At 42.4% G+C, this 22,210-nt stretch overlaps 1 protein-coding gene across 1 annotated transcript in view; it reads right to left on the bottom strand.

Moving 5' to 3' along the window:
* Nucleotides 1-22,210, bottom strand: part of IQCK (IQ motif containing K) — a 108,369-nt gene that overhangs the window by 60,941 nt on the left and 25,218 nt on the right. The window contains exons 4-5 of the mRNA XM_049699067.1: nt 8,509-8,561; nt 8,297-8,374 (exon numbers count right to left, since the gene is read on the bottom strand). Of these exons, the coding sequence (XP_049555024.1) occupies nt 8,297-8,374; nt 8,509-8,561 (131 nt within the window). The remainder of the gene's footprint in view (nt 1-8,296; nt 8,375-8,508; nt 8,562-22,210) is intronic.

Raw genomic sequence — 22,210 nt, 5'->3', positions numbered from 1 at the left:
CTTGATTTAAAACCTTTCCTTTTCACTGTGTAGTTTATTTAACAAATATGTATATTTTTTATATGATAAATCTTAATTATTTTTATAAACCTAATGGAATTTTTAAGGGTTATCCATGTTTATATAAAATAGCTGCATAAAAATACATTTCTTAAAAAAAGAGTCATGGAAAAGAAATGGGTAGCTGAGAAGGGATGGGCAGAGTGAAGAGTATGTGAAATTATGGGGACCTGTGGGAGAAGGACCCATCATTTATGTGATAAGCAATCGGCAGCTGCCCATGGCAAATGATCGCAACCTACCAGCTGTGATCTGATAATATGATGACATCGAGCATCAAAGACAGCTGGACCTGGTAGAACTTGTTTTACTAAGAACATTAAAATAAACCTAAACTCTTATTTTGGATGACTCCCCAGGCTGGTAGATAAGATTATTTGAGGCAATAAATGCTAGTACGCATAATATACAAAGGAGTGGCATCTGACACAGGAGCTGACTCTAAAATGAGCACATAAGATGAAACTCACATTTAGCCAAAATTTCCCCTTGACACACCTTAAATTACCCATATAAAGACACAGCATCTTTCAACGGTCTCTGGTAGCCAGTTTTTCTCCCAGTCTTAGTACAGATCACTCTAAGTACCTGGTGATAGGCGAGGCAGAAGAGTGAAGTAATTCATTATGCTCTTACCAGCTCGGACCCTGGAGCCAGGCTGCCTGGTTCAAATCCTGCGCCTGCTGTTTACTAGCTTGTGACCTTGGGCAAAAAACTTACACCTCTGTGCCTCAGCTCTTTCTCTGAGATACGGCTATGGCTGGCACAGCAATAACCCACAGACTATCCAGTGTTCCCTCACATATCTCAGCCTCCCTTGCGGTTGTTTTGGGGCCAGGCTCTGTGAGAAGAGGTTAAGGTTAAGAACTAAGGTGCCGGACTTCCCTGGTGGCGCAGTGGTTGAGAGTCCGCCTGCCGATGCAGGGGACGCGGGTTCGTGCCCCGGTCCGGGAAGATCCCACATGCCGTGGAGCGGCTGGGCCTGTGAGCCATGGCTGCTGAGCCTGCGCGTCCGGAGCCTGTGCTCCGCAACGGGAGAGGCCACAGCAGTGAGAGGCCCACATACCGCAAAAAAAAAAAAAAAAAAAGACATGTTCCAAATAGCTATAATTTATAAGAAGGCTGTCCAACCTGTATCAGTCTTTGTATAAGAAATCAGCTGTTATTGAGTATTTTGCTATTGTTTGTAACTGCAGCCTAGTCTAGGCTAGCTTGATTAACACAATGGGGAAATAATAGTTCCTACTTTGTAGGGTTGTTATGGGAGTTAAATTAGGTAATATTTATAAATTGTTCAGAACAGTACCTGAGTAAACACTATATAAATGCTTGGTTGGCAGGTAGGTAGTTAGGTAGGTCATGCAGGTAGACAAAGACAGACAGACAGAAGGAAACAGTTCCCTTACGGGCCGCTCATGTTGTGACTGTCACATAAAACTGAAGACAATTAAGGAAAGGGCTGAGTCATGTGACCCATTTTATGCTTCACCTCCAGTGTACAATTCAGGGGGAATTGCCTGCATTAAAAAAAATTTTATTTCTCTCTCTCTCTTTCTCTTTCTCCTTCCCCCAAGAGCACAACATTGAACTAGCATAAATAAGTCCATATACACAGCAATCCAACTATATACAAAATCTGTCTGTTGGGCTTCCCTGGTGGTGCAGTAGTTAATAATCCGCCTGCCAATGCAGGGGACATGGCTTCAAGCCCTGGTCCAGGAAGATCACACGTGCCGCGGAGCAACGAAGCCTGTGCGCCACAACTACTGAGCCTGCGCTCTAGAGCCACGAGCCACAACTACTGAGCCCGTGTGCTACAACTACTGAAGACCGCGCCCCTAGAGCCTGTGCTCCGCAACAAGAGAAGCCACCGCAATGAAAAGCCCACGCACCGCAACGAAGAGTAGCCCCCGCTCGCCGCAACTAGAGAAAGCCCGCGTGCAGCAATGAAGACCCAACGCAGCCAAAAATAAATAAATAAAATAAAATTTAAAAAACCCAAAACCTTCTGTTCGTGAAGACAAGGACCATGTTTCTGTCATGGTTCCATGGCACGTAGTAGGCATCCAGTAAATGGCAGCCAGCCAGTTTATGAATATGTCTGTTCCATGATTTTAGAGCACATTTAAGCAAGTAATAAATATTAGCTGAATAGATGAACAAATAAATTAAAAATAACTCCCTTTAATAGCTGAAACACACCCATTTGTATATGTATCAATAGTGGGAAAAAAATGTATTCCCTTAAAACTGGCACCATAATTCCTCTTAGGTAAGGAACTAGCTTTGTTTAGATGAAAGACCATTTCACAGATGGAAAAACTGAGACTCTGAGAGCTTATGTCATCTGTGCTGAGCCACACAGCTGGAAGGAGTAGAGCATGGTTTAGCATGCAGAGCTGTGATTCCAGAGCCCAGGTTCCTAACCCCTACACTGCACTACCTTCACTTTGACGTCCAGGACATTCTTACACCTCCCTTGACAGCTCCGGGATTTGACTTGTCATCTTCTTCAACCCACCCCCACAAGCCTCTCAGATACTTCATTATTCATACTGATGACACCTCCAACACCATGGCCTCGAGTCCATGTGATCCCATGACCCCCTTCTTCCTTCGTGACAGTCACATCTTAGAACGGGTTGTCCCTGAAAGACTGTCACACCTCATCTTCCCAAAGTCCTGATCTCATCATAGTCTTCTCTGTCCTTTCATCTTTCCCACCCACTCACTTCTATTTATATTGTATTTTGCCCTTATGTGAGACTATGACTTGGGTTATTGGTGTCCATCTAGAACAGGGCTCAGCAAACTACAGCCCATCGGTCAAATCTGGCCCATCACCTACCGTTGCAAGTAGAGTGGTACTGGAACACAGCTACGGCCTTTTGTCACGTGTTGTCTATGGACAACTATGGAGTTGAGTAGTTGCAACAGAGACCGCACGTGTCCTGCCAAGCCTAAAAGATTTACTGCGCTGACCTGACCTAGAAAGCCATTTCCTTGTTCCCCAGGAGCTCTGAGGTTATTGGAGCCATGTTCTTAGGGCAAGCCCACGGCTCTGGTCATATTAATCCTCCTCATTGCCACTGGGGAGAATTGGGTTTGGCACTGGAGTGGGGCGGGGAGGGAGAATGAGGCTGATGTGAGGGGACTGGCTGGTGAGCTGTGCCGGTTCAGAGCCGGGTCTCAACCAGGGTAACACAGACGTCCCCAGCACCGTGAGGCTTCTCACTTGGGCCCACACCTGTCGCTCTCCCCGCCACACCCCAGGGCCCTTTTCCTTCCATGTCATTTGAGCCTCTCAGCATCATGTGAAAACTCAGTCTCCTCCACTGCCTGTCACTCCAGCCATCACCCACGGAGAACAGCCCACAGCCCCCCCAGTTCACCTCCAGTCAACAGATTCCTCCTTGCTCACAGCCTATCCGCTATTCAATCAGCTGGTCATGAGGAGCTTTGAAACATCTTACTGTTTCTTTTCCTTTTAATGTTTTATTATGGAAAATTTCAAAGATATAAAAAAGTAGGCAGAAAAAAAATGAACCCAGTTCACCATCCAGCTTCATTTATACTGTTCTCCATGTCAGTCACTCAATGTAACTTCCCCCAACCTTATCCATTGACATCATATGATTTCATATTTCATTCATAAATATTTCAGCATGTTTCTCTAAAAAGAAGTAACTTTTTATTGTGAATACGAAATCATTATCAAACCTCAAATAAAATAACAATAATGCTTTCTACCATCAATTATTTACTAGGTGTTCAAATTTCCAGTTGCCTCCTAATTTTTCTTTTTAGTTTGTTTCTTTGAATCAGGATCCAAATAAGATCCATTGAAATTTCAAAAACTGTATGGACCTACCATCCCCATTTTAGTGCTTCCGAGTTTGGTTATGTTTCTTACTTCCAGTGTGAACACGTAATGTAGTGTTTCTGTCTCTTTCTGAAAATTGGTTGTTAAATCATTAACACAATTCAGAAAATATAGTAATTTATGAGAAAAATGTAAGACATCATTCTTAGAAAAGTTAACAATGCTTTTCCATGTACTTAAGATCCTGTAGGGGAACAAAATTTGCCGCCCAAAATGTCTCTTTGCCATGTGGATTATCTCAAGCTGAAAACAATCAAGGCCCAAAAGACTCAGGAAGAAACTTTGACCTTCCTCCTAACTGCCTAAAAAGAATTTAGATGGAAGGCCTGTGCCTGGAATAGAGTTATCACTAGAGATATCGGCAAAGAATGTGGGTTGGGTGTGGTGGGGAAACTTAGACATCAGAGTCCACTCTCTGTCCCACTGTCTCCGCAGGGCCCCTCCAATATTTATTTACCAAACATATGCTTTTCCATCTTCATGGCAATTGCCTTCCTCCCCTTTGAATCCTCAGGTCCCTACCCCTAACATCCTCTGTTGTCTTTAACTGCAGATGGTATTTAAGGTGAGGGTTTCAGACATTTTGGTGAGTTACTCAGTTCTCCTGGGCCTCTCCCATGTATATAGGTTATTAAACTTTTGTTTGATTTTCTCCTGTTAATCTATCTCAGGTCAATTTGATCGTTATACCGTCCAGAAGAACCTAGAAGGGTAGAGGGAAATTTCTCGCTCTCAGACAATCCTCTGGGCCTAGTCTAGACCTTTTACTATATTAGCTTTGCCAGTTTTCAACACTGATTTTACCCAACCACCTGTTTCCTCCACCTCTTTTCCAGGGTTGCTGGAAATAATCTCATAAGCAGGCTGTTTATATGCATCACAAATTCAGGCCATCAGCTGGGCCATCCCTACTCATCATCCCTAGTTGATTCCCTATCGGTTTCACCACAGCAGCTGTTGCAGCCTCCTCCCCTCCCCCACAAGCCTCCAGAACCTGGGCCTCCTTCTCGGCAGACACCTTCACATCCACACGAACGACCAGAATGACAGTGCCCACCGTGAACTTTCTCAGCTCTTCTCCCTTCCCCCTCAGATTTCCTCTCACTTTTCCTTCTGGATTCAATCAGAAGTTCTCAACCAGGGGCAATTTTTCTGTCTCCCCACATTTGCCAGTATCTGGAGACATTCTTGATGGTGAGGACCACAGGGGGTGCTACTAGCATGTGGAGTGGGGGAAGGCTGGAGATGCTGTGAAACATCCTATAGGCCAGCCCCTCACAACAAAGAATTACCGGGTGATAGATGTCAGTAGGCTTGGGGAAACGTGGGTTAGAGATGGTCTCTTGGCTCCTGCCCTACCTGCCTCTCTGCTCTCCCTGTTCAAGAGCATTCTCGAGAAGGATATGGCACCTGAGTTCTTGCCTCTTCAAGACCAAATCTGGGCACCAGCCAGCTTGGCCACTGGCCCAACCTGACTGGCTCCAGGCCAGTGGTGGAGTGGGGCATAGATGGTCTTGTGCATCCCCATTTCCCTTTAATGCTTTATTAACATTTGTTTTACAACACTCACTACAGAAACTACAGCTACTTGTAAACACATCTCTCTCATTCCAAGGGTCAGAGCCATATTTTATTCATCTCTGTTTTCTCCACAGCACCAAGCTCTTTGCATTGCATTTGGTAGATATTCAATAAATATTTATTGCATCAAATTAGATTAGTATCATTTACATTTTTATCATGCTCGGGGCACCTCTTTGAAAGGTAATGGAAGCAGAGAACACAAATGCCAGTTAAAGCAAGAGCTTTTGTGTTTCTGTTCTTGTGGAGTCCAACTGAAATGCTTGCTATTGCTACTTTGCAGTATACTTACATGAGCTGCCAGTGGAAGTTAGCAACTATTTTAAATTAAGGTATTTTTACGATAAATGACTAGAGATTTGAGAGAACTCTTACTTAGAGAAACTCTCTTATTTTTAAGACTCTTCTTCATTGTTTTTTTTTTTTAATATTTATTTATTTACTTACTTGTTTGGTTGCATCAGGTCTTAGTTGCGGCAGGTGGGCTCCTTAGTTGTGGTTCCAGAGCTCCTTTATTGTGGCTTATGAACTCTTAGTTGCAGCATGCATGTGAGATCTAGTTCCCAGAACAGGGATCGAACCCAGGCCCCCTGCATTGGGAGTGCAGTCTTAACCACTGCACCACCAGGGAAGTCCCTTCATTGGTTATTGTAAGTGGGAAAATGTTTCATTTTCAACCTGGAGAAATATGCTAATCTTTCACTTATTAATCATTTATAATCTATAAATTATAGGCTTTCCATGTTCTTTTCTTTTTTTTTTTTTTTTTGCGATACACGGGCATCTCACTGCTGTGGCCTCTCCCGTTGCGGAGCACAGGCTCCGGACGCGCAGGGCCAGCAGCCACGGCTCACGTGCCCAGCCGCTCCATGGCACGTGGGATCCTCCCGGACCGGGGCACGAACCCGCATCCCCTGCATCAGCAGGCGGACTCCCAACCACTGCGCCACCAGGGAAGCCCGGCTTTCCATTTTCACAGTGGACAAAATTAGGCAGAGGCTTAGAAGCTTAATAAGAAGCAAGATTTTCTAATATCGTTCTCTTTCCAATGTATAGGTAGTCTCAGATTTTTAAAAACTGGTTAATACCTGAATTCTTTTAAACTCTCAAAATTGAGAAAGTCAGCCAAGGGTCTATTCAACTTGGCATTCCCCAGAAGGGCAGATTTAAGCAAAAGATGTAACATTTGAGGGCTAAGGGTCTAATTTCATTTTTTTCTACTCTGTTTAATATGGGATTTTACAAAACTTATTTAATTTCCTAATGTCTCAGTTTCCTGACATTGTTCTTGCAAAGGGCTGGTGTGAAAATATTTTCAAAGAAATAAGTTAAATATTATTTTCTCTAAATTGAGTTGTCTTTCTTCCACTTATGGCTTAAAATTGTGGATCACTGCTTAAACGTCATCCTCCAGGGACTTCCCTGGTGGTCCAGTGGCTAAGACTCCACACTCCCAATGCAGGGGGCCTGGGTTCGATCCCTGGTCAGGGAACTCAATCCCATATGCCATAACTAAAGATCCTACACATGGCAACAAAAATCCTGCATGCTGCAACTAAAGATCCCAAACATGGCAACAAAGATCCTGCACACCACAACTAAAGATCTGGCACACAGCAACAAAGATCCTACGTGCCACAACTAAGAACCGGCGCAGCCAAATAAATAAATACTAAAAAAAAAAAAAAAAAGTCATCCTCCAAGTGAGGTCTTTCCTGACCGCCCTATATAAAATTAAGTCCCGTCAATATTCTATATTCTCCCCTCTCTGCTTTATTCTTCTCTATAGCACTTACTTGCTTATTGTCTGTCATCCCCCACCAGAATATAAGCTCCACTAAGTCAGGAGTTTTGGCTACTTTGTTCACTGCTTTATCTCCAGCACCTAGAATGATGTTTGGCACACAGTAGTACTCAATAAACATTTACTGTACGAATGAACAAATTATGCAAATCTAGAAATGTCATAGGCTATAAAGCTATCAAAGGCATGAATTAGATGTAATTGAATCAACATGGCTAGATCTCAAAAGCATGTATTTCAGTCAAATAAAAGCAAGTTGCAGGATAATGCATAAATTTCCTCATCTGCAAAATAGGGCTGGTAATAGCATTGTTATGAGGATCAAGTTAGTTCATGAGCGTTAAATGCTGAGACCCGTGATACAAGCACTCAATAAATGTTAGTGGTCATTATTATTACTATATCACTGATGATAAACAGGTCACATAAAGTAATATTACTAATTTTGTATGATATAATCTAATTTTATATAATTAAGTAACTAATTTTAAGACAACGGAAGGATGCAGTATAGACCAAGCTGATTAATTCTGTGAGGAGAGAAAACTCAGATTAGAATGACGGTCAAAGAGAGTATTAACCTCATCTGTCATGTTCTAATATTTTAAATGTAAATGATGCATATAACTACAAAGTAATATTTAGAAAAGTTTAGTCGTATTTCCTGAGACATAATGACCTTTAGGGCTAGGAGGAGAGGAAGAGAGAATGGAGAGATGAATTACTTAGGATAAGAAAATTTTTTAAGTTTTCTATTTTATTTCTGAAGTGCTTCTTGAATAATCACTGCATGGATAGGATGCCCTTAGCCTAGAATAAAAATAACCAGAGAAAAGAGCCACATACACAACTGATGCAGGGTCCTGGATGGATTACATGAGTTAGTTCTCATAGATTGGAGGAAAACTATCATTAACACAATCTTCAAGTTAGGAATAAATTATTCAAAGCCTTGTGTCATTACTTACTGCAGTTTCAGCCACTCTTCCACAAATGGAATGGAGAAGAATTCTGTGAATGTCTCCCCTATCCTCTTTGGATTTTGACTGGTCACGATGCCATATGTTTTGAACAAGAAAACAATAAGCAAGAATTCAAGTCAGTTGTTGCTATTCTGCTGGCAAATTAACACTATTGAACCCTTAGGGTCATGGAATATTCAAAGACGTGAAAAACTTACTTGTATAACCATTCGGTCAGAAAATCACAGGCAATGAATTTGGTTCTTTTCCTCTAAAGAGAGAAGAGAGAATTAAATTATATTCTTTGCCCCCATGTTTAAGTTGGACAAAGGAGGAGGGGTTAATTGATTGCTTGTGTTAGATGAAATATGCATAAGTCCTTGGTGAGGTTTATAAGCACACCAACAAACAATAACTCAGGCAATGTAAAGAATTCTGACAACATTTCGCTAGTCATCTTGGGTAAGCATATATTCTGACTATATTAACAGGGACTAATAAAAGACAATGCACATAGTAGGAGGCTTATTACATGCATTTTGGATTTATCTCAGAAGGATTTCTTTAAATCTAGACCTTGATTCAGAGTAAGTATATTTATTCCTTTCCCCCAGTCCACTCAGATCCTCAGAATAGCAGTACTTCGGGTCTGGGTGCCGTTGGCCAGTGCATTGACTCTGCCAGCTGCCCACCCATCAGCCCCTCTCCACTTCATCCTTATTACCAGAAACCTGATGACAATCAGTCCAGGGGAAAAACATTTCCCAGCCTCCCATGTAGCAAGGGACAACCATATGACATAGTTCTGCTGTTTGAGATAGAAATGGACATGTCCCATGGATTTCTGAGAAAGTGCTACTTTCTTGATTTCTGCTGCCCTTTTCTTTGAAGTTTCCTTCTACTTCTTTCAGTCTAGAACACAGATGTGGGGCTGGAAGTGGAGCAGCACCTACCAGCCAAGAGGCCAAAAGCAGGGGGTTAGAAGGAACCTGGGCCTTTAATGACTTCTTTAAGCCACTGTACCAGTTTGTGGCTGACCTATTCTGGATATCCTGATACGTAAGGAAAAATAAACTCCATCTGGATTATTGGCACTGTTCTTGAGTTTTCATAACATGAAGCTGAATGCAGTTCCTAGGTGATAGACAGCTAGTAAGCCACAGGGAAAGAACGTCCTAGAGTAATGGGGGACGAGGCTCGCAGAACAGCAAAGGAGAGGAGCACTGGGTATCCTGCTTCCTAGTCCCATTTAAAGTGTCTTGTAACCCAAACAGAACCAGTTAACTCCTTTTAGAAGATTGTTATGGGACTTCCCTGGTGACGCAGTGGTTAAGAATCACCTGCCAATGCGGGGGACACGGGTTCGAGCCCTGGTCCGGGAAGATCCCACATGCTGTGGAGCAACTAAGCCCATGTGCCACGACTACTGAGCCTGCGCTCTAGAGCCGGCAAGCCACAACTACTGAGTCTGTGTGCCACAACTACTGAAGCCCACACGCCTAGAGCCCGTGCTCCACAACAAGAGAAGTCACCGCGATGAGAAGCCCGTGCACGGCAGCGAAGAGTAGCCCCTGCTTTCCGCAACTAGAGAAAGCCCGTGCGCAGCAACGAAGACCCAAGGCAGCTAAATAAATAAATAAATATTGTTCAATAGCAGGGGCTAAGAACCAGTCGTTGGTTAGTTACCATGTGAAGAGATCCTTCCCAGGAATGAAGGCAAGACAGACTCTGCTGGAAATTCTCCTTGCCCCTCCAGGTGTACCCTTTTCCACCGCACTCTGTGCCTTAGCAGGTTGATTTTATGGTTCATATCAACCAGGCTCGTTTACTCTGTTGTTGGGTCCAGCCACTGGGAGGTACCAGCAGGAGATCCGACAGAGGGAAGAGAGAAAGGCAGGGTATAATGGGTTGAGCTGTGTCTCCTCCCGGCCCCTTTGCCCCAAATTCAGATTCTCCCACACTTCAGAAAGTGACCTTATTTGGAAATTGGATCATAATTAGTTAAGCCCAGCCACTCCTGAAGTACACAACAACTCCAACGAGAGTGAACAAATTTGGGGTTCTATTAGTAAGGAAGAAGAGTAGACCACCAATGGCAGATTCCTAACGACATAGTGCTAGACCCTGGATCCAGCTATGCCTGAAGCCAAAATCCCCTGAACCTTTCATGAGCCAATATATTTCCTTTTTTTACTCAGCCAGCTTGTGTTGTTTATTGCTTCCAACAGTAAGTTTTAGTTACTATTCCTTTCTTCTCCCATTGGCTAACTCCATTTGCCTTTCAAGATGCCTCTTGGGGGCTTCCCTGGTGGCCCAGTGGTTAAGAATCTGCCTGCCAATGCAGGGTACACAGGTTCGAGCCCTGGCCCAGGAAGATCCCACATGCCACAGAGCAACTAAGCCCGTGCACTACAACTACTGAGCCTGCGCTCTAGAGACTGTGCACCACAACTACTGAAGCCCGCATGCCTAGGACCTGTGCTCTGCAACAAGAGAAGCCACTGCAGTGAGAAGCCCGCCCTCTGCAACTAGAGAAAGCCCACTCGCAGCAACCAAGACACAACACAGCCAAAAATAAAATAAATAAATTTATTTAAAAAAAAAAAGATGCCTCTTGGAAGCCTTTCTGAGCATTCTTACCCTCTTCGGTTTAGAGTAAGCACCTCCCACCACCGCCAGTTCTGTGTGTCCCTCTGTCACAGCACCTCAGGTGTAACTGTAACCTAACTGCCAGCCCACATGCCCATTTCCTCTATCAAACTATAAATTCTCTGAGGACAGGGGATGTGTCTTCTTTTTCTTTATGTTCCCAGTGCTTGAGTGCCTGGCAAAGAGTAGGTGATCAATGAGTGGTGAGTAAGTGAATGACTGACCTCACCATTCAACTCTCAAGCAAAAAAGCAAGAAGGAACTCATGCACAAGAATTCTGACATTTATAAGTAGGCATTGCTAATAAATTCTGGACAATTTCTCTTCACTTTCTTCCCCTAATGTTTTATTTATTAGGGGAAATATTTTCTTCTTCTTTTTTTCTTTTTCCCCCTTTACTTTGAAATAGCCAAATCAGCTTTATAAGCTTAAATAAGGTTAAAAAGATTGTTGTAAAATTGATTCTCACCAAAAAGGAAAGTGTCACTTAAGATTTTTCACTGAAAGCTTTATTATAGCTGTTAGTAAATAAAATACTGGTGCCTGATTTGCTGGAGATGCAGTCTTTTACCTCACTGCTGATAGCCTTTTATTAAAAAAGTGAAACACTGCTGGCCATGGTAATAAAATTAAATGTACTAGACCATGTAATGGGGTCTTCTAAGTCTGCATTGCAAGAGTAAGATTCCCCTTGAAAAGCTACCTTTAACCAAAATAAGAAAATACTTGTACAACAATGCAAATATGTATCTAGCATGAAGCGCCAGCTAATGATTGAAACAATCCTGCAGCTGTAGGAGAGCAGTGTCTCTCTCTCTCTCTCTCTCCTTACAAAAGATGCATTGTTCCCTTAGCGTTCACTGCACCGTTTGGTGGTAAAGATTCCTTCTATGACGGGAATGCAGCTTGACTTACTCTATTAAATTGACTTTTAAAATAGCCAAATGGTCTGATGTATGAAGGTCATGTAGACAGATTTAATCATTTTGATGCAAAGAAATAAAATTGAAGAAATTGTGTTTTCCTTCTGTCCTGGGCAAGTGTGGACGTGCTGTGCATACTCAGACACACAGAACAGTGGCGATATTGTTCAGCTGTTGTTTAGTTTAAAAATTATCTGCTGGGAGCTGAAAGAGAGAAGGGAAAGCAAATGAAAAGTTGTGGTGAGTGAGGAGATAAGAGAGGAAGTAATAGAGAGAAAATTAAAGAGTGAGATTAAGAAAGTGTGGGCACTGGGGTTTATGTAATGTGGCCAAATACACGGAGTTCATGATTGTTAACGGGTAAAAATGTCCAAGTTTGGGTAAGCAGGGTGATCAGTTAAGGCAATCTTATACGAGGTTAAAAAACAATTTTTAAAAAATCCAGAATTAAAAGGAAAAAGACTAAGCGTCAAGGGATAAGGTATCATCATGTCATCATGAATCTGCAACTCTGTTGTGCATCCAAGAAAACAAGCTGGGTGGACAGCAGGATGAGTTGATAGACTGGTGGACAGATAATGATGAAGCAAATAAAGCGAAACAGTAACCATGAAACCTAGGCGGGTGTTTACTCTGAAATTCTTCCAGCTCTTCTACATGTTGGAAAAAAGTTTATAATAAAACTGAGGGCAGGAGAACAAATCATAAAAGACTCAAACCCCAAAGAGAGAAAGGGCAGAAATCAGACAGTATTTTGTACCAATTTTTATGTTGAATACATGTATAGGAGGCAGACTGGAGGACTGAAGATGGGAAAGAGGAACAACTCACACTAGAAAGCCACTGACGCTCTTCCAGTAACTAATGTAATTTCACCCCACCAAGGTCAAAAGCACAGGCTGTGAGCTTAGTGAAGCATGGCTGGCTAGAGCACGGTGTTGGTTGAGGCTCTTTGGGTCTGCAAGGGCGAGAAAGCTGCTCGGGTTACCTTGGTTACTGGGCTTTTTTCAAAAGTGCGTTTAGGCTAGACTTTGCTGTAACAAACATCCCCCAAATCTGAGAAGCTTATGTCATCGATGGTTTCTCCCTCGTGTTACACGAACATTTCCACCAGCGTGGCTCTCTGCTCCGTGCGATCTTTGCTCTGGGCCTCAGCCTGACAGGGCAGCCTCTCGCTGAAATGTTGCTGGTTGTCATGGCAAATGACACGGATATGGCGAAGTATTCTTTGACTCTTAAAGCACATTTTAAATGACACGCCCATTCATTCCACTGACCAAAGCAGTGACGTGGTCAAGCTTCCCTTAGGGAGAGGCCACAAATATTTCTGAACAATAATATAACCTAGCACAGGGGTTACTGTAAAGGTAGAAGGAATGTGAGAATTCCTCTTACCAGGGGCAGAGCCAGGTCTCGGGAAGAAGCGGACCAGTGTCCACAGCTGTCCAGGCACGGGACAGGTGAGCCAGAGTCGTCCACCAGTAGCTTGGTGGCCCAGCAACAGCTCTGCTCCTAGCTGTACACGGAGCTCAGCTTTTTGGCCGTGGCTTCTTTCTCAACTTGCTGCTGCTTTCTCTGCTGCTCTCTCCTAACTGGTTCTTTCTCCTGCTCTCTCTGCTTTGAGGTCTGCCGACTCATGGCTTTTCAAGCTTTCTCCTGTCTCTGGTGTTTCTCCCCTTCTACCCACACTATGACCTGCCCTTTCTCTCTGTTGTCTGACAACCTCACGCCCCAGACAGGAGAATCTGATTGGGCTGGTTAGACACTACCCAGGATGGACCATCCCTGTTGGGCAGAGCAATGCCAGACCATTTCCCAGCCACTTGCCATCCCTGAGAGGCTGCCCACAGGGCCTGAAACTTATTCCTGGCTCAGTCACTTGTGGCCAGAGTGATGGGGACATGGACAAAGCAGGGACAAGGGCCTGCAGTTATGGCTGTGGGCATGGCACCCACTTAGAATGTCATGGCCTCCTTTCCCACATAGATGTTCCCCATAAGAAACTTCCAGATACCCGAGACCACGCACCTCCCACCCAAACATGACAAAAGTGAACAATAACTATAATCCTAGGAATGAGCACACACATGGACGATAACCAGATGCCAAAATGCTTGTCACAGAAAACTTCAAACGGGTTCATTTTTTTCACCACTGCATTAGAATTTCATTAGTGAAAAATAATACTTCTCAAAAGAAGTCAAAAATATGGACTTGTAACACAAACTGTTGACCAAGACTTCCAGCATGAGCCACGTGGCCATTTCTAAAAGTGTTTTTGGTTTAAAAAAGTAACATTAAAGTAATTCTACCACACCTTTCCTGCAAGAATCTATTTTTTCCACTCCTTAGAAATTTTTTTCAAACAAAAGCTGATGGTACTTCTCATTTCCCTTATTAGTCAAGGACAGGAAATGGAGTTTCTTCCCTCACTGACCAGAGCCCTTGCACTTTTAAAAAGATATTCAGGTATTTTATTTTTTTTAAATACTAGAATAAATGACTATTACATGGGCAAGGAATATAAAAAGAAAAAAAAGGTTTTGTTTTACTGAATTATTCATAGTAGAAAATTTTAATGCCATGAGATCATCAAAGGACTTATCAGGAGTTAGAAATAGTTTCCTGATACCAACTGTTGTTTACAAAACTCTTCACTGTAATGGAATTTGATGAGCAACCAAAGGCGAAAGGGAAAATTTTACATTGCATGGGATAGGATGGGGAAAGAGGTGGAAAGTCTTATCACCCCCATCCAGACTCTGCATTTAATCTGTATGTAAAGCTGAGATAAGGTTTATTTTCAGCCATCATTTTATTCATGTATAAAACTCCTGATTTCTTTCCAAATTAAGCAAGGTGCACTGTTCCAGTTTGGCCTTGTTCAGTAAACATTTACTGAGGACCTGCTATGTGCCAGGCCCCATGCTAAATGCTAGAGATGACGAAATGAGTAGGGCATGGCCCACTGCGGTTATTAATTCAATGCCCAGCAACCACCCCCAAGCTGGGTAGTAGCTGTGATGAGTATAGAGGATAAACCCCATCTCTAGCTCCGGGTGTGAACCCTGATAAGGCAGTCGAGATGATCCCACCTCACCTGCCACCTACACGGAAACCAATCTGGTCCACATTCATCCTGACCAAAGGGATTCACTGACTCAGGATGGACACGTAATTAATTTCAGAGTGATAAGATGTGGGAGGAGACGTGCTGGGGCTTCTGGGAAACCATTTCATTTGCTTTTCTGAAAGAGCTTGAGCATTCTCTCCTTCTGGCTGAGGCAAAACCTAGGACAGTGGCCACTGCTGTGTTACTGTTTTGAGGGAAGCCAGCTTAAGGATAAAGCTGACTCTATAAGAGGCCAAGCAGAGAGACAGAAAAAAACCAGGTTTTCAATTATATCACTGAGCACCTGAATCAAACCAATCCCGAAGCCTTCCTTCTTTATCTCAGAAACTTCTAGTTTCTAGCTCCCTGAGCCAGTAAATCCCCTTTATTATTTCAGCCACTTTCCTGCTACTTGAAACATAATGAACTGTAGCCAAGATAGCTGCCCAGTATCCCTTCTGCCTTCTTCTGGTAACAGTGCCCTGAGTTCCTATTGGGGTCCACCCTTCCCAACTCTAAAGCTGTGTGCCTTGGGTAAGACTCCTTCCATTTGCCTAACAGCCCACTAAATGCCCCTAGTTCCAAGGATTGATTCCAGAGTAGGTCATTGACCTGAGCCAGTTGGATTAGAGAGGAACTCTGGGAGAGACTTTCTCTTCCTCTGCTACCCTTGAGCCTTATGAAATGGGGGATGGTGCCACAGGGGAGGGACCGTTTGAGGGTGGAGCCAAGCCAGAGCAAACAGAATCGAGAGACAGAGGGGGAACGAAGTCATGAAGAAATCACTGGGCCCCCAGATCAAGCTGTAAAGGAAGATCTCCCCATGGGCCTCTTGTCTTCATAATAAACAAACAAAAAATCCTCTTCTACTTAAGTCAGTTAGAATGGGGTTTTCTGTCACTTGCAGGACCTGCCTCAAGGAGTTAACACCAGCAAATATGGGGATGTTAGCTCTGCATACTTAACACATCCAGCTGAAACAAACTCTTGAGTTCAGACTACTTTTTACTGCTAACAATAAACCTCACATCAAAAACTGCTTACAGTAAAAATCATTAACTTTATACTCTGAGTGCCCAAAATATATTCAGAGATACATTGGAAAGAATTTCCCAGTGAAGTTTATCACAGCCACTAAGCCAGCTATGCTTAATATAGCAGTCCAATTAAGTTCTAATTAAGTTCTGATCTCTTGTGTTTCAATTAAGCTAATCTAAAGGCATGGCTGAATGTCAGGGGATCGGTTAAGAACATCAAGCCAACTGTAATGTCTAGTCTTTATAATGATATTTACGTGTCTCAAACTTAATTTACTCCAGTGGAATACAACCCAGTACATGAGAGAACAGGAATGGTATTATAACCTTTTAATCAACCATCCGTCTAAAGAGACTGCTGAATGTCTATCTTAACAATTGCACAGTTGATTTCCTGCCTTAAAACCTTTTCCCCCTTCCAACTCACATAGACTCTGGCAGCCCAGGGGCACCAGGGAAGGCAGCTATCACTATAAATGGAAGATCAGGAAGGTCAAGGTCAACAGAGACTCTGTAAGTCTGCAAGTCTGTAAGTCTGTAACTCTGCAAGTCTTCGTGAAAATTCAGCTCCCACGAAAACTCCTATGTCAGTATTGAAATACTTGCAAAACTAGCTTCACAGTCATGTCTCCAAGAGACCAAAGGGTCTGGAACATTCCCTTCAAGGTATGCCCTCTGCTTAGAGAAGATGGAGAAGACATGTCAGGGCCTGTGTAAAAGGAAGCTTCTGGCAGAGGCTCTGATGGCATGTCTGTCCTGATCCATGTCACGATTCCTGCCTGAAACTGGATTTATTCTTTCTTTCACTGTCAACCTGGATCCATCTCTCCTCTCTCTGGTTTTTCACTTGCTGACATCTGCCTCTCTGAGTCCCTTCTTCAAACACAATTCTTAATAACAAGAGCTACCCCTTACTGAGCTAAATGCTGTACTCACATCATCTCATTCAATCCTCCAACAGCTGTGGGGAGGTGGATACTATGATTATCACCCTCCCATTTAACAGATAAGAAAACTGAGGCTCACAGAGTTTAAGGAATCTCCCCAGGGACCCAGAGGGGGATTCAGGGCCCCTGTCCTGCCAGAGCGTCCACCTTTCTCAGACTAATCTTCACCACCCAAACCCCATGTGGCCAGATTCAGCCCACATCTTCCTTACACACTGCCCTCATTTCCAGTCTTCTGTTCCAGGTCTAAGGAACTTTTTTCCAATTTAATTTTGTTCTTATTTTATTGCTACTTTTCACCATAGCTGTGCCAGTCCCTGAGCTAAATGGTTTAAATACATTACCTTATTTAATTCTCATAAATTCCCTATGTGAAGCAATTATTGTTATCATTATTTCCATTTTACAGGGGAGGAAACTGAGGCTTAGGAAGGTTAAGGTTACAAGGTCACAATGCTAGCAAGGTCCAAGGCCACATATCTAGGAGGAGGTAGAGCTGGGCCTTAAATTCAGGTGAGCATGGCCCAAAACTCCATGCTGAGCTTCCCTTAGACAGCCTCCCATGTAATGACAACAGCAGCTACTACTGTAAAAATCTGGATGGTTCCAGGACTTCAGAACCAGGGTCAGCAAACGTTTTCTGAAAGGGTCAGATAGTAAATATTTTAGGCTTGTGTCCCAGCTCTTCAGCTTTGCCACTATAGTATGAAAGTGGCCACAAACAATATGGAAAGCAATGGGTGTGACTGTGTTCCAGTAAAACTTCACTTACAAAAACAGATGGCGGACGCCAAGGGCCAGAGTGTGCAGCCCTGTGCTTCAAAACATTATCAGTAACAGATAGATACTCTTTCAAGCGGAAGCATGGAAAAATCCATAGTTCTTGGTTTCTGACACAGAGGTTTGACTTCAAGAAAGCTGTTTCACCTCTTCTTTCTATTTTCTGGATAACCCTTTATTCTAAGGGATTAACAGTTTAAACATCCTTTAGGTCTAAGACTAGTTTATGACTTGGGTTTTCTCTTCCTAAAAAGTAGCAGGAGAAATGCAGCTCTCTATACAACCAAGAAGTTCAATGACTTATTTTAAGATATGTTCTTGTAAAAAACCAATCAATTGAATCTTATTTTCCTTCGTTTTAAAAAATGGCTTCTATCCGTTAGACATAAATTCTCAAGAGAAATCTGGGATACTTGCTGACTGTCTTCCTTCCTTCCTTCCTTCCTTCCTTCCTTCCTACTTTCTTTCCTTCCATCCTTCCTTCTCACTAACTGTGATGCTAGCATCTCTTTAACACTTGGCGGTCTCTTCATATTGCATTGTCAGGTTCTGAGCTCACCATAATTTCTGAGAGTTATGTTTAGATTTTTACAAATAAATATCATTTCTTTAAGGCACTAGTATTTTAAGGATGAGGAAAGTCCATCCTTGGCCATGTGTAATATCCAGAAAGTAGTAACAAGGATACCACCTTCCATTCATTCAAGCAACAGTTGGTCACCCAGAAGGGGCCATGGGGGAATGACATTCCTTTCACAGACTGGCTATTTTCCAAGATAATGTTAATAGTGTCAACAACAGTTACATGTAATGAATGCCTTCCAAGTGTCAGGCACTCTTTTAAATTTTACTTAACTCATTTATCCTCACAACAACTACACATTATTAGGTTCTTATGATTATTTCCACTTTACAGATTAGGAAATAGGGGCACAGAAAGGCTAAATACCTTCCCCCAAAGTCATTTAAGAGTAAATGGAGGGCTTCCCTGGTGGCGCAGGGGTTAAGAATCCATCTGCCAATGCAGGGGACACGGGTTTGAGCCCTGGTCTGGGAAGATCCCACATGCCGCGTGGCAGCTAAGCCCGTGCGCCACTGCTACTGAGACTGCATGCCTAGAGCCCATGCTCCGCAACGAGAAGCCACCACAATGAGAAGCCCACGCACCTCAACGAAGAGTAGCTCCCGCTCGCCGCAACTAGAGAAAGCCCGCGTGCAACAAAGAAGACCCAACACAGCCAAAAATTAAAAAATAAAATAAAATTTAAAAAAAGAGTAAATGAAAAAAGAATTTGAACCCGGTTGGACTCCAGAGCTAGCTCCTTCACACATTACCTAATGTAATCCTCAGTCATCCTGTCTGTGGTTTACAAATGAGGAGAGGAGGAAGCTGTAGGCAAGTAACTTCCCTGAAGATACTAGGCTAGAGACAGAAGTCAAACCTGCCACCTGCTGCCAAATCCATTTTATTTCTAATGCAGTGTAAGAGGTAAATTGCAAAAAAGGGCCATTCTCCACCCCTCCCTGTATACATGTCTTCCCACCAAGAGATGGACTCTATTTCTCACTCCTTGAATCTGGGCTGGCCTCATGCCTTGCTTTGGCCAATGTGACACAGCAAAAGTGACACTGTACCAGTTCCAAGCCTCAGGTTCAAGAGCCTTGAGGACTTCTACTTAAATTCTTGCAACCCTGTCCATCTGTCATGTGAGCAATCCAGGGTTAAACTGATGGAGGATGAGAGACCAAGTGGAACAGAGATGATCCATCCCAACTGACGCCATCTTAGACCAGCCAGCACCCAGCCTACCTGGTAGCTGACCACAAACACATGAACAAACCCAGCCAAGGCCAGAAGAACCTCCCAGCTGAGCCCAGTCCAAATTGCTGACTTGCAGAACAGTGAGCTAAATAAATTGTTGTTTTAAGACACTAGCTTTTGAGGTAGTTTGTTATGTAGCAAAAAGTTAACTAATGCCAGAGTATAAAAAATGAAACGCAATTTATGGCCAAATGGTAACATTCTCCCTATCAAGTGGCCAGTCAAGACTGCTACCATAGCCACCCGGCACAGAACCATGCCCCTGAAGGCAAGAGAACAAAGCTTTAGAGTAGAGCAGGAAAATCCTATCACAGAGCCACTGCCTTTATTTTGTAGGATAACCATGGGGTTATCCTCAAGTCAGAGCCTGCTGGCTTTCTTTTTAAAGCCTTGTCTTTTGAGGATGACTTTGATTTTTAGAAACAAAAGCAACTCCCAGCCAAGTTTGGAGGATGAAGTGATCAATGTTACTTTTGTTAAAAAGAAGAAAGAAAAGAAGCATGACTATACAGCTATAATAAGACTTTCTTGCACGGTTTACAAACTGGATCTGACAGCAATTCCAAGAGTTGCAAAGGGAAGGCTTTTCAGCACTAGCAGCTTTATTGACATAGTAGAACTGGGTGCCAGGCTCCAAAGCCTGACTCCTGCTTCAAACCCAGGCTCTTCCTCTTAGGAGCCATGTGAACTTCTCAGTCTCAGGTTTCCTCAGCAACAAAATGAGACAGTAAAATCGCCCATTCAAAGTGTTACTGTGATGATTTAATGAGACCACAATGTGAAATAATGCCTGGCATTTAGGAAGTACTCTTGATTGCCATTAATCACCATTGATTAATCACACAGATGGTAACTGTTTGGTAACGATAGGTCATTATGAAACAGCCCTTAACTTTGAGCCATATTTCCTATTTAGGTGCTAGATTCCAAAATGAAAAATTGAGATCTGCTGTCTGAACCCATTTAAATGTCATGACATTCAATCAAATGTAATAAGGTCAGGTTAAAAACTTGGTTTCCTCCACTCTTAGGTATCTACCCAAGAGAAATGAAAACATATGCTCACAAAGACTTGTAACCAAATGTTCACAGCAGCTTTATTCATAATAGCCAAAAACTGGAAGCAACCCCAAAACAAAGTCCATGCAATGAAAACATTATTCAGCAATAAAAATGAATTAAGTACTGCTACCTGCTACAACATAAATGAACGTCAGAAACACTGTACTAAGTGAAATAAACCAGATGCAAAAGACTATATTGTGTGTGATTCTATTCCCATGAAATGTCCAGAAAAGGTAAATCTATAGAGATAAAAAAATAGATCAGTGGTTGCCTGGGGGCAGGAGTAGGAATGAGAAGTAACAGCAAACGATCACTAGAGATATTTTGTGATGATGGGAATGTTCTAAAATTAGGTTGCGGTGCACAACTCTAAATTTGCTCCACTTAAAAAGAGTGGATTTTTAAAAATCATTTTTTAAAAGTGTGGCAAAATATACACAACATAAAATTTACCATCCTAACCATTTTTTAGTGTGCAATTCAGTAGTGTTAAGTACCTTCACATTGTTGTGTAACCAATCTCCAGAATTCTTTTCATCTTGCAAAACAAATTCCACACCCATTAAACAACAACTTCCCATGCCCCCCTCCCCCAGGCCCTGGAAACCAGCATTCCACTTTCTGTCCCTATGAATTTGACTACTCCAGGTGTCTCATATAAGCAGAATCCTACAATATTTGTCTTTTTTGGTGACTGGCTTATTTCACTCAGCATAATGTCCTCAAGTTTCATCCATGTGGTAACATATGACAGAATCTCCTTCCCATTTAAGGCTGAATAATATTACATTGTATGGATATACCATATTTTGTTTATCTATTCATCTATGATGGACACTTTTGTAAATAGTGGATTTTATGGTATGTAAATTGTACTTCAATAAAGCTGTTCAAAAAAAAGTTTTATTTATACATCCTCCTGTCAAAGGACCTTATGGTCATTTCCATTTCAAACAATACTGCATTTAATGTCCTTCTTCAGAGCTCTTTGTGTACAACTATTGAGAGTTTTTGCAGCAGCGTACAACCTTAGAAGAGACATGTCTAGTCAAGTAGTATGTTTATTTTCTATTTTACTAGAAAGTTCTGCCAACTTTTTCTCCAGAAGGGTGGTACCAATTATGTACTGGTACATGAAAGTTCTCTTTTCCACAGCTTCACCCATTTCTTATATTGTGAAACATTTATATTTTTGCTAATCTGTGAGACATGATACCACTGTGGTTTTATTTTTATTTCCTTCAACATTAGCGAGACTGAGCATCTTTTGATTTGCTCTTGGCTCTCTGGGTCTCCCCTTTTGTGAACTTCCTGATCCTATCCTTTGTTTATTTTTCTATTTCATAGTTCTATTGTGTTGTTCTCTTTTTTCTTATTGATTTATAGGAATTCCTTACAGGCTGGATACTAACCTGTTGTCTGTGTTGCAAGTAAGCAGAACAGATTAATAGATAAGAGTCAAGTCAATAAAAGGCAGAGATCAATAGGAGATAGAAAATGGAGAGCCTGAGATCAGGACCACTGCAATATTCATTGTTGTTATTCTCCGTGTGCTTCCCACAGGGCCTAAGAATAACCATAACA

This window comes from Orcinus orca, chromosome 16 (assembly GCF_937001465.1).
Source record: "Orcinus orca chromosome 16, mOrcOrc1.1, whole genome shotgun sequence".
NCBI lineage: Eukaryota > Metazoa > Chordata > Mammalia > Artiodactyla > Delphinidae > Orcinus > Orcinus orca.
This window is presented reverse-complemented; position numbering and strand designations above follow the sequence as displayed.